Below are 12,902 nucleotides of genomic sequence, written 5' to 3'. Positions count from 1 at the left end.
TCCATCACGTATCTAAGAAAGTGGGTTGTAATCCATGAAAGCTCATGCTAAAATATTCTGTGTACATTCTAATGCTTTAAAGAAAGCAGATATTGTGGTCGATATTCTTGTGTAAGAGGAATAAGAGGGCAACTGATCTTAACTTTTGGTCATTATGGATTAAGTCATTGTGCAAAATGGGATACTCCATGGGTATGTGTGCACCTTCAAGTTGTCTGTCAATTTATGGCATGTCATGAATGTGATGGGATTTTCTTGGGCTTATCCCATTGAATTTAATGGCTCAAAACAGTTAATTTTGAAGTTTTTAAGATTGTGCAGAGGGAGAGATAGACCTTGCAGTGTTATGGGGAATACAGCCTGCAATTCTGTGTGGAACTGCAATTTTAATTCTGTTCCTAGCTCATGGCAGAATAACAGTTTCTCTGCAGAGTTAAATGTCACCCACCCCATAGAGAGAGGGTCTTGAGATAGTTGTAGAGGTATGTACATAACCTCTTGCACAGTCATCTAATCCTCAATAACCGAAAAGTAGATCAGTTGTCTTCCTAGTCCTCTTATATAACAACATCTGCTTTGTCAAAAACACGAGAATGTATGCAGCATGTTCATGCACTTGTCACATAATGCCCGACTCTTAAATGGCCTTTATCAAGTGGTACATGCTGATAATCCTAGCTAAGGGAGTCGGAATTTGGCACTACAGTACAGCAAGAACACAGAGACATTTGATTGATTTGAGTCAGCAGCACTATATCTTGCTGTTTGCAGCTGCCTTGAATAAACTGAACAGGAGCCAAGAAGGTGCTTGCTACTGATTCAGAAGAAAGGCATACCTCATCTGAAAACACAGAAACCAGCAGTATCCAAAGTGCAACAAATCCCTGTAATAGGTCTGCTGTATTCAGGAGAATTAAGCCATGACTTGGATTCCCTTTTGGAATCTACACTGGAAAAATCACAGATTCTGGGGGTAAGTAAAGTTTTCTGTGTTCAGAATAGCTGTTTTTGTGTCCATGTTGGCTGAGCGATTCCAGTAATGGTGACCCTTAAAAGTTGATTTTTACGTAGTGATTTTAAAGATTTAATAAAAATTAATTTTAAAAAAAGTTGCTTTTCTGAGCTTCAGTTACCAAACAGGCAGGGAAAAATTCTCAGCTATTTGTTTCATTTGTCTCAACATTGGCTCAAAACAGGTTCTTTGGTTTGGCTATATTTAGGAGGGATGAGGTGAAATTCTCTTCTTCTGCAGGAGGGCCAACATTGGAAGGGCTGCCATGTTGTTTTTCTCTTAAAGCCCTGCTATGATGTGAATTTTGGGGAATTCAAAATGGCTGCTACTAGAAAACACAACTGCTTCCATTGCTACTCACTGCAAGATGCCACTATCCTGAGTGGTTGAATTTTCCTCTAGGGAAGCATTTAATTCAAAATAAAGGACAGCATTTGATGAAGGGCTTGTCAAAAATATGAAGTCACAGACTAGTGACTCACAGTGCACTAGTCTGTGCAACATTATCTTTTATCCTGAACGTCTACAGAAATAGATCATTATGTTTGGCTGACTTTTTAGGAAAAAAACTAACCCAAAGCTTTAAACAAGGGCAGAGAAGCAAAATTGCAGGAGGGAGGGGCAATTTAATAAAAACATTTATCCCAAATTGCAGGATTGGTTTCACAAACGTTTAGTTATCGCTCATCAGCCATAGTGACAAAGGTAAAGTCAAAAAGCCAATGCTAATCTTACAAAAAGAAGTTGAAAATTTGATTATTATTTTTTTAATATTCAGAATGGGATGTGCTGGAAACCTCAGTATGGCCATGTATGCAAAAGTAACTAGAGGCAAATATCTCTAATAGTGTGTTCCCCCTTAAAACATTCACTCTCTTCCTGTTTTAGACCTTGCAGACATCCCTGGAAGCCTAATTAAATACAGTGGGCCTTACCCCTATGCAAACATATGTAGGGTTGGGCTGCAACTAACCTGAAATACCCCTTACAAATTACAATCATAGTTGGAAAGTCTTCACTCCACCTTAAAAGCCATATCTGTGTGTCAGCCACCATGACAATATACCCCAAAATGTGGTTAAAGTGTTCTATGGGATAACTAATTTATGTGTGATCTCCTAAATATCAGTTAATTGTCCCTATCAGTTATGTGTCCCCATATCAGTCAGCCCTACTCAGGTCTAGAAAACTTCAACTCGGGGAGTTGTACTCACATGTAGCCCAAAGCTGGGGGAGGGCATGGACTAACACTAGTTATGCGTCCTTTTATCCAAAGGATAGAGGGACAGTAATGCAAAGAGTTAACTAACATATCTGCAGTGATGACAACAGGCTTTTTTGGATAGCTTGTCCCTCTTACATAAGTTCCTTTCAACTTGTTTGTCCCAAGCTGGGGAGGTGGGGAAAGTACCTTTGATCAGAAGGTGTTTTTGTGGCCAAAGTGATTTTGGGTCCAAAGCTCAAGCTGCCATACACAGGAGGGGATAAAAGGCAGTGAGAGCTGTATAAGGCTCCAGTACAGCCTCAGCACAGACCCAAATATCTTGTTGCTCAACCCCCGAGAGCATGGAAGCCAGCATGGACCTTCTCCATCACACTGGCATCCAAGCCACACATTACCTCCAAACAAGCTACCCAGGATCCCAGGACTTGTTCCTCTTTGTCTCTTTTGCTGCCGATCTCCGAAACACCTTTTTTGTTCTCTTCCCCATCTGGTTCCACCTCTGCGAAGCAGTGGGTATCAAACTCATCTGGGTGGCTGTGATTGGCGACTGGTTGAACCTCGTATTCAAGTGGTAAGTAGTCTGTCCACTTTGTAAGCTTCTTGTCATCTGAACATAGGACTTCTTTGTCAGGGCTCAGCTCCAGAACATTTAATGTTTCTTGAAGGACTGAAATATTTCCCTCAAGTCTCAAGAGATGTGTCTGTAGTTCACTGTATGAACAGAAAAGGGGATTTTTCAGCTCAGAGAGCATGGCTCCTGACAAGTCTGGTGACTCTGTTTGTACGAAATTAGACATTCTAGGCATGACTATGCCAATCTATCTGTTTTAATGGCTCTGGCGGGGGGAGGTATCCATGACTTTGGTGAGCTATATAGCCTGTAGTTGTGTTCAAATATAGAATCTGATGGGGAGTGCTAGGAAAGGTAGAAGATAGTAGAAAGAGAGGAAGTCTGCAAGCCAGGTGGCTAGACTCCATTTGGGAGGTCTTGGGCCTGAACCTGCAGGATATGAGCAGAGCAGTGGAGGATAGGAGGTCTTGGAGATGACTCATCCACAGGATCGGCATGAGTTGGGGTCAACTCAAGGGAAGTTAAGAACAAAGGTTCCTTATTTTTGCAGTTGAACAGAAGAGGCCCCAATATCTTCCTCTTCTCTGTCAGATGTCACATTTCCATGAGAAAATGAACAGATCAAGGGATTCAATAGTGCCGCTCTATTCTGCTTTGGTCAGACATCACCTGGAATACTGTGTCCAGTTCTGGGCACCACAATTAAAAAGGATGTTGACAAGCTGGAGTGTGTCCAGAGGAGGGCTACCAAAATGGTGAAAAGTCTGGAAACCATGGCTTATGAGGAACAACTTAGGGAGCTAGGGATGTTTAGCCTGGAGAAGAGAAGGTTAAGAGGTGATATGATAGCCATTTAAATATTTGAAGGGATGTCAAGTTTGTTTTCTGCTGCTTCAGAGAATAGGACCTGAAGAATAGATGCAAGCTACAGGAAAAAGAGATTCCACCGAAATATTAGGAGGAACTTGTTGACAGTAAGAGCTGTTCCACAGGGGAACACACTCTCAGAGTGTGGTGGAGTCTCCTTCCTTGGAGGTCTTTAAACAGGCTGGATGGCCATCTGTCGAAAATGATTTGATTGTGAGTTCCTGCATGGCAGGGGCTTGGACTGGATGGCCCTTGTGGTCTCTTCCAACTCTATGATTCTATGATCCCTTTGTGCAGGGCTATCTGCTTGCCAACAATCTGAATCTATATGTACAACACTGTGTTTCTTTTGTTCTTAGCTTGTTCTGTTGTGTAGGGACTCCCTTCCCCATTTCCTTTGACAAACCCCCTTAGCAACACAAGACCTCTAACATTTCCTCTCCCTGCAGGATTTTGTTTGGACAGAGACCCTACTGGTGGGTACATGAGGCCAGTTTCTACCACAACACTTCAGCTCCTGTGATCCAACAGTTCCCAATGACTTGTGAAACTGGCCCAGGTAAATTCTTTTTTAAAATCACCCAAAGAAAGGTTGTTACAGCTACAGCTGTAAGGCACAACAGGAGGGGACAACGCTAAAACAAAAAGGGGAAATAAGCATTCTTCATCTTTGGCTACGCTGGCTAGAACTTCTGGGAGCTTTAGTCCAACATTTGGAGAGCCAAATGATTCTTATCCCAAAGCTAAGGAAAGAGGTTCTACTTATGTGTGGGTGACTGAGTCACACTGAAAGAAATAGTATATCTTGTTTTTGCTTAAATGCTTTGTACATGTTGGAGCCCAACTTGGTTTTGCTTGGATGTTTTGTACATGCTGGAGACAGCTTAGGACTTCATCAAACGAATCTTGAAAAGTGGAACTAGAGCAGGATAGTATCATCTGTGGCCATACCTTATCACATGAAGCGGTGTCTGTCCAGTAGCTGGTCTGTAATCCATCCATTGCTGGAGTGCTCCTTCTCATTGATAGGCAAAACCTATCAATGTCTTCCAATTGTGTTGCTTTTCCACTATTGATGTACGTGTGATAAGTTCCTCCTGAAGCAGTTCTGGTATGCAGGCAGTCACATAGTGCAAGTGGGTGTTATTCTGTTCTTCTCTCCCCCCCCCCCCCCTTTCCTCTTACTATTCCCAAGCAGGCTTTTTTTCATTCCCTGTCCCCCATTTCTTTTCTTTTATTTCTTTTTTACTTAATGGATTGCCATGATCATGCAATTGCACTTACATTAAAAGTAAATACAGACTCAAAGGCATACTAGGAAGAGCCGCGGGCAGAGAGGCAGGACTATGGAAACCAGTATGAGGAAGCCAGGACAGAAGAAGTACCATGGCAATTTGGAAGAGCTGTGATAATGACTGTCCCCAACCCAATATTTGTGTTTTCTACACTGATGTAATTGTGGTGCCTTATGAGCCTGGTGTGATAAAGTCCTTAGGCATGATTATCTGTTGCAGAGCACGAAAAGAAAAGAAAAGAAACAGAAGGAAAACGGTTGTTCCTAAAACTGTTTTGTACTGCCACCTTTCCACCTAATGCTATCCCATATGTACAGTAACTAGCAGTAATATCCAAGATCTTGAACAAGGTCCATCTCAATTTTATAACCTTGTTTTTTTAACTGTGGCATCAATCACAGTGTCTTCAACATGAATAACACTGAGATAGGGCCACTCTTGGCATGTATGCATTAACATCACAGTATCTATTCAGCAAGAGACTCAGTTAATCAAGACCAGCCTTCCCCAGCTCTTCAGGTGTTTTTGTCTACCACTCCCATCATCCCCATCACTGGCTATGCTGATGGGATTTGCAGTCTAACAGATCTGGAGGGTATCCTCTTTAGAAAGGTTGATCTAAGAAGCGTTTTGGCTTTAACACAATCCTCTGTGCTTTAATTTCCCCCTTCTCGGATGAAAATCCAGCTAATCATATCCACTCTTCTCTTAATTCCTGTTTATTGTTAAAAGACAAAGGATGCTTCCAGACAGACAGATATCTTTCAGTGCTATTATTCAAAAGATATTGTGTAACTTTCCCATCTTTCCCTCCTTTATGGACTTTTTGTTGTGAGAGGGGGGAAAGGAAGTATTGATGGGAAAGCATGAGGAATTATGGATAGACGGCAACATTGTGTGTATACCACCCTCAATAAAACTGTGTGAATTAGGTCCAATAATTGCACAATGAAGGCTATCTCTAAGAGCACCCAAAGCTACACCAAATGTAGGTCTCTGTCAGAAGGAACTTCCCGACAGTAAGAGCTGTTCCACAGGGGAACACACCCAGAGTGTGATGGAATCTCCTTCTTTGGAGGACTTTAAACAGAGGTTGGATGGCCATCTGTCAGGGATGCTTTGATTGTGAGTTCCTGCATGGTAGGGGGTTGGACTGGATGGCCCTTGTGGCCTCTTCCAACTCTGTGATACTATGATTCTAGAAGATGGTGCTTTAGATTTAGTTCTATGAGCCCATTAGAGATCATCTAGAGAGGCTCTTTTCTCTTTCCCACCACCCTCTTACACTCAGTTGATGGGAACAAGGGAGAGGGCATCCCCAGTGGCTGCTCCAAGACTTTGGAACACCCTCCCAAGAGAGGTCAGGATAGCCCATCCTTGCTCTCTTTCAGGCAGCTGGTCAAAACATTTTTATGCTGCTAGGCTTTTACAAACAGACAAGGGTTGGGCTTTTTATAGAGTGTAGCACTGTTTTTAAAGTTTTAAAGAATTTATATATAGTTTTTAGTACATTTTAATATTTTAAGGTTTAACGTTTTAACTCATAAATTGTTTGCTTGTTTTTTAAAATCATATATTTATACTTTTATTTTGACTTTTATATGGTTTTTAACTTACGTTGTTAGTCAGCTTGAGTCCCATTATAGGGAGAAAGGTGAGATATAAATGTTTAATAATATAATAGCAGCAGCAGCAGCAGCAGCTTTTGACTATGGTGAGCTTCCAAGGAATAGACAGTATGTCTGTAAAATATGCTGTAAGGCTCTCAAAGTATATTTTGGGGATTTGAGCAATTTGGATTGCCCCCCCCCCCCCCCCGGAAAGGTGATGGCACACAGATTACTTCAAAGGAATTCAGAGTCCAGACTTAACGTTAAGCACTGCTCCAGGCAACCGATTTAGAGTGTCACAAAAAGGCAAACGTGTGTATATGTGTGTTAGCCATTTAATTTATGACTTATATTTGCTACTAGGATGAGCAAGAGGATTTATTGGCCTTTCTGTCTCTGGTATCAAAATACTTTGACAGGTTTGGGGTAATATGTTGGAGGGATGGAAGAAGAGAGGGGGAACAAATTCCTGGTCTGCCTTAAGGCAAAATATTTGTTGGGGACCTTTCACACTGCACAGTGATAGTGCTATGATTCTACTGTTAACTTCCAGGGCTGCATCCTATAGAATCTTGGGGTTTGTAGGGAAGGCACTACAGATCTCTGACTGAGACTTCTAAATGATCCTCCGGAAAATGTAGACCCCTGGATTGTATAGGATGGGGAATCACAGTGCTATAACTGTGAAGTAGAAAAAGGCCCTGGAACAGAGCCTGCCTTTTACTTTAATAATATCTTTTGAGTAAGACCTGACAAATGATATATGATTTGTAGAGCTAAAGTCTGTTATTTTTTTCATCCTATTTTAGGTAGCCCCTCTGGCCATGCAATGGGTGCAGCTGGTGTGTACTATGTGATAGTTACAGCCATCCTCTCCATCATGCTGGGAAAGAAGCAGCCATCATGGAAATACCGGTAAGAAACGGCATCTGACTAGTGGGCCCCTTAGTGTTTTACCAAGAATATTCTTCCCCACACTTGGTGTAGCTTTTCATTTAAATAAACTTTTCCTTTTTGTTCTGTTTTAATATATGTGACATAACCTTCACGTTTTATTAAAAAGAATAAAGAGGCTTATCTCACACTTTGTGATTTGAATGAAGATGGAACGGAATGGATTTTATCGCAAAGCCTCGTTTGCAAAATGTTTTTATTGTTACGTTCCGTTCGCATGAAATGTTTCTGACGATTGTATTCCATTTTCCCTTCCCAGAAAACGTTTTGAGGCTGTTACTCCCACTGTGTGCGATATCTATTGTGTCCCAATTGTGTCCCCGTCCGATCCCTAGTGTTATGACATGGCGTGAAACCCCTCCTCCTCATTTATCATCCATTGCTACTTTCCCTGCCAAGGTGATTTGTTCTCCTCAATAGTATTGAACACTTTGGATTAATGTAATCCTGTCCTTTTACATTTGTTGTATCCAGAGTGAAAATGCTTCCTCTTTTGTCACACAGTTTTTTTTATTATCAATAAAGCAGCATTCAGTGTATGTTAGAAAATCAATATGTGAGGATGCACCACTCTTAAAATACGTGTGTGTGTGTGTGTGTGTACACAGACAGAGAGAGAGAGAGAGAGAGTCGGCACTCCTTATCCACAAATCTTTTATCAATGGATTCAAGCGTCCACAGCTTGAAAATATTATTAAGCCCATTATTAATATAAAATATTATTAAACCCAAATCCGATAATCCATTACGATGGATGCAGACAAGCAACACCACAGAACACAGCGCATGACTATGGAGGATTGTAGAAATGCCCTCCCCTCCCGCTGAAATTTGCACCCAATCCTATTTCACATGTACACATGCACAGAAAAATGGGGAAGAACGAGTCGCGTGTGGAAAGGGATCTGGTTGTGCGGTGATATCCGTTCACAGCCAGGTCCAAAAATGTCAACATGTCGTCTTCTCCATTAACGCTGTGTGATAGCAATAGTTCCAATTACGTTCACATATTGAGCAGTATACTGAATGGGGTAGCATCAGTCCTCATCCTGTTTCACAGCCTGTCCGCTTTGTTAACAGGAATGCAATGGGGAAAAGGTTAGTGCAATAAGGTCCAAAGTTAAACAACTGGTCTGAAATATGGATGGCAGAAATGACAGTGATTGTAGGGCCATATCAGTCGAGCAACCGGCAGAAAACAAGGCTCATCTTGCCATGGGACTAATCTGTTAGGAATTCTGCTTTCATATATAGCATCTTATCTTCATCTTGGACCTTGTGGGGAGGGGAAACAAAAACCAGCATAATATCTAATGCACAAAATTGCAGAGAAATCCACAGTCTAGTTTTCCAGAGCCCCTCAATCTAAAACTCTTGCATGCTGAGACGGGGTAGCAAAGGTAGGACATAAATGTTTGATGTATACTTGCTTGTGCTCTCTCTTATTATCTTGTCTGCCTCCTTTTGCAGCTTCTTACAGGCCATACTGTGGACCACCTTTGGAGCCATCCAAGTCTGTGTCTGCTTGTCTCGTGTCTTCATTGCTGCCCATTTCCCCCATCAAGTCATTGCTGGTGTCTTCTCAGGTGAGTACAGTCCTTGTGCTGTTTACTCCCAATCTCTTTTTGCAGGTTGAGATATATGATAAGACTGCAGCCATTACTATACACAGTTTTTGCTGCCCTATAGCCGACTCCAGAGATACGATTCTACTGTACAGTTTATATTTAACAAAACTGGAATAGTCCCCCACCACAAGGGAATCTTTTTGGTGGCTGTGAGGAGCCTGCAGAGTTTACATGTGCAAATCTGCTGGAACATATATGGGAGTTGTGTGCAGAGGTGCTAGTGCAGTGAAGTGCTAGTGCTCTCTGGATGAGAATTCTACATACCACTCTGTAAAATGTAAATCCCAGGATCCTAGAGGATGTTGCAATGACATTTAAAGGGGAATCATAGTGCTGTAACCGCGTAGCATCAAAGGCCCCTAGGAGTGCTATATCTTGTCCACTTAATCTATTTTACAAAGCACACTGCAATCTGCATTGCTAAATGTTCCTCTTTGAACTGATAATCTGAATGTTCTGCCTCCTCCTTCCATTCCAGGCATGTTGGTGGCTGAGTCTTTCCAACGCATACACTCCATCTATGATGGGAGCCTGCGGAGGTATTTGGGTACCACCCTTTTCCTCTTCTCCTTTGCCCTGGGCTTCTATCTACTGCTCAAGGTGCTGGGTGTGGACCTCCTGTGGACCTTGGAGAAAGCCAAGAGATGGTGTGACCATCCAGAGTGGGTGCACCTGGACACCACACCTTTTGCTGGCCTCCTGCGCAACCTGGGTGTGTTGTTTGGGCTGGGACTGGCACTTAACTCCCCAATGTACATGGAGAGCTGCAAGGGGAAGCAAGGGCAGCAGCGGACCTTCCGAATGGGCTGCATTGGGGCTTCGCTCCTTATCCTCCATCTCTTTGACTCTTTTAAGCCTCCTGCCAAAGTGGAGCTGCTCTTCTATCTGCTTTCTTTTTGCAAGAGTGCTGCTGTGCCCCTGGCAGCAGTTGCCTTCATCCCATATTGCGTCTCCCAGCTACTCAGTCAGCAGGACAAGAAAACTGTCTAGTAGTGAAGACTGGAACTTTGTATGGAACCTAAAGAGAGACACTGAGAGACCTCAGAGCAAAAGGACGCTGCTTTTGGGGACCATCTTAAACTTGGTTTTCTGGGTCATCCGGGTCTTGTGGGTCCCTGTTTGGGTCATGGCCTTTGCTGGATGGAGAGTGAGGGTGACCAAGCTGCCCCTTATAACAACCAGGGTCCCCACTGTTATTACCCATCTGGTACTGCTAATAGGTGTGAATCTGTCTATGCTCTTTAGAAAGGAGGCAGTACATCACCAGCCCTATTGTCTGCCACCAGGAAAATCAGTTACCAGCTTGATGCTTTCTGCCTGAGATCACCCAAATGCTCTGTAAGAAAAATCTTCCTTTGCATATGGTGGTGGTGGTGGTGGTGGCCCTTGGGGACAAAATCTAGAATTTTGCAGCCAGGACATCTCCAACTGACCAACCAGAACATAGGACATTATGGCAACCATGTTAGCACTAGGATCTGGTCCCGTTTGGAAATGCCAGAGCCCATTAGGGCTGATACTGTGTACTGCAGTTTTCATTCTTCCTATTTTCATAAAAACATTTTATAGTAATGGGTGGCCAGACATGCATTTCACTTTGTTACAGATGTTAATTTTATTATTTTTATTTTTAAAATATAGTATAATTTTCTATCCATGAAACAGTGCTTTTCCCAAATAATTGTGTTTAACATCAGGGTAGCAGAGACAAACTCTGTTTTATTCCTATAGACATGATGGTGCTATGATGTGGATTTAAAATAGAAAGCAGACGTGCTCAGAATATTTTTCATTACTTTTTAAGAGGGTTAGAAACTCTCTCTCACATACACACACACACATGCACGCACACACACACACATTTTAAGACATCAGGAATATAGAAGCAGTTGTAAAGCACAGAATGGCAAAACTGGGGAAACAAACATTACATTTATGATGCATAAAAAATGTTATACACATGATCATAAAAAGCTGGGAGGATCCATAACACTGTTAAACTCAGGGTCCAAATGAGGTAAGAATCACAAAACCCTCCAGATGTTGTTAGACTACAGCTCCCAGCATTCCTGACCATCAGCTATGCTGATTAAAGCTGCTGGGTCTTGCAGTTGAACAAGTTCTGAAGGGCTGCATGATTCCAACCCTGTCTACCCAGCTGCACCACTGATGCTGCCTTGCGGCATGATTGACAATAGAAGATCAGGAAAGAAAAGCTCCTTAACCAGTGTCAGTCCATCCCTGACATAAACCAGCACTAGCTCATATCTTGGGGAGCATCTTCCAAAAGTTCAGCTGCCTAAAGCAGTGAGGTCAAATGGTCAGCCTTGTACATTACAGACAAAACATGGAAATAACCATGTTGACTAGGGGATTCTGGTAGCTATAAACCAAAACAGTAACATTTCCAAACTTTTCATATGGAGACTTTTTATCACGGGAGGCGGGGTCACTGTAATATTTTCACTTGGAAAGGAAGTAGTGTTGAGGAATCTACCTCTGCCTTTTGCAGTCTGGAAATAGTCTATATAAATGTCTCTGTACCATTGTGCCTAGACTCATTTGTTATGATGAATAAAGCATGTCATCTGTTTCATTTGCAAAAGAATTATAAGTTGGCTTACTTTTGAAACCTTTGTTAAATTAACACCTTAGACCTTTAACTTTCAACATATTGGGACAATGATTCACCCTCAAAAATAGTTTACAGTAATCAAAATGCACTCTGCAAAGTCTTGTTTTAGAGGCTCTCTTCTGTTTCAGCCTAGAAAATAAATCTCAGTTTTTTGCTCTAGGGCAAGGTTGAGCAAGTGCTCTGGGTGACATGGGAACATTTTTGCTGCATATTTTGGTCTCTTGCACTATTTTAGGTCCAGGTGAGGGGTTTTTTTCCACTTCCCAGTTTTTTAAAAGCATTTGCCAAGCCTAGGGTTCTCTGGGGGAGGCCCAAAAATGCTGTGAAAATTCTTTTGTTTTCAATTTTGGATATCCCCCACACACATAGAAGGTTATCGCATCAGTGCCTGAAACGTTTCTATTCCGTTCCGTAAACGTTTCAAGATGTAACGTTATGGGAACGGATATTATCGCATTCAAAAATGTAAAGCGTTCCGAGAACGTAACGGGAACACAATTTACCGCATTTGTCCTTATAGGAAGCGTGATAAGTATGAGAATGTTTCAATATTTGCACATGCGTATTTGTAACTGTGTATTCTTGTTCATGAGTACCACATACACAGAACAAAAGGCTTTTACAGGGAGATATTTGTGCAAACACAACCTATATACAAGATACATATAGACACACACACACACACACACACACACACATGTATACACACATATAGTCCGCAATCTATATATACAAAAATTTATATATATATATATATATATATATATATATATGCATATATATGTATATATTGTGTGTAATATATTTATATTATATATAATATATATTTTGTATATATTACATATTTAAAATATGTATATTGTATATATATTGTATGTATACTTTTAGACACACACACACACACACACACATATATATATATATATAAATGTTATACATATACATAAACATAGGGTTGCCATCCCTGGGGACCTCCAAACTAGGAAAAATGTAGGACAGTGTTTTAAAATGTAGGAGTTTTTAAAAAAAATTTCCTGGTCAGGAAATTTTAAAAAGAAGGTCCTACATTTTTAAACCTTGTCCAGGGCCAGGCTAGAGCTGGGGA

The 12,902-nt window shown here is 41.5% G+C and overlaps 1 protein-coding gene across 1 annotated transcript; it reads left to right on the top strand.

The window, feature by feature from the left end:
- The first annotated feature begins 2,449 nt into the window (after positions 1 to 2,449).
- Positions 2,450 to 11,770, top strand: LOC149309297 (glucose-6-phosphatase catalytic subunit 1-like). Its single transcript, XM_089532154.1, has 5 exons — positions 2,450 to 2,808; positions 4,125 to 4,234; positions 7,390 to 7,495; positions 9,005 to 9,120; positions 9,641 to 11,770. Exons 1-5 carry the CDS (start codon positions 2,579 to 2,581, stop codon positions 10,150 to 10,152), a joined length of 1,074 nt encoding a protein of 357 aa, XP_089388280.1. The 5' UTR covers positions 2,450 to 2,578; the 3' UTR covers positions 10,153 to 11,770.
- Positions 11,771 to 12,902: the final 1,132 nt, after the last annotated feature.

The sequence above is a fragment of the Sceloporus occidentalis genome, unplaced genomic scaffold (genome assembly GCF_023333645.1).
Source record: "Sceloporus occidentalis isolate IW3139 unplaced genomic scaffold, rSceOcc1.0.p SCAF_7, whole genome shotgun sequence".
Classification (NCBI taxonomy): Eukaryota; Metazoa; Chordata; class Lepidosauria; order Squamata; family Phrynosomatidae; genus Sceloporus; species Sceloporus occidentalis.
This window is presented reverse-complemented; position numbering and strand designations above follow the sequence as displayed.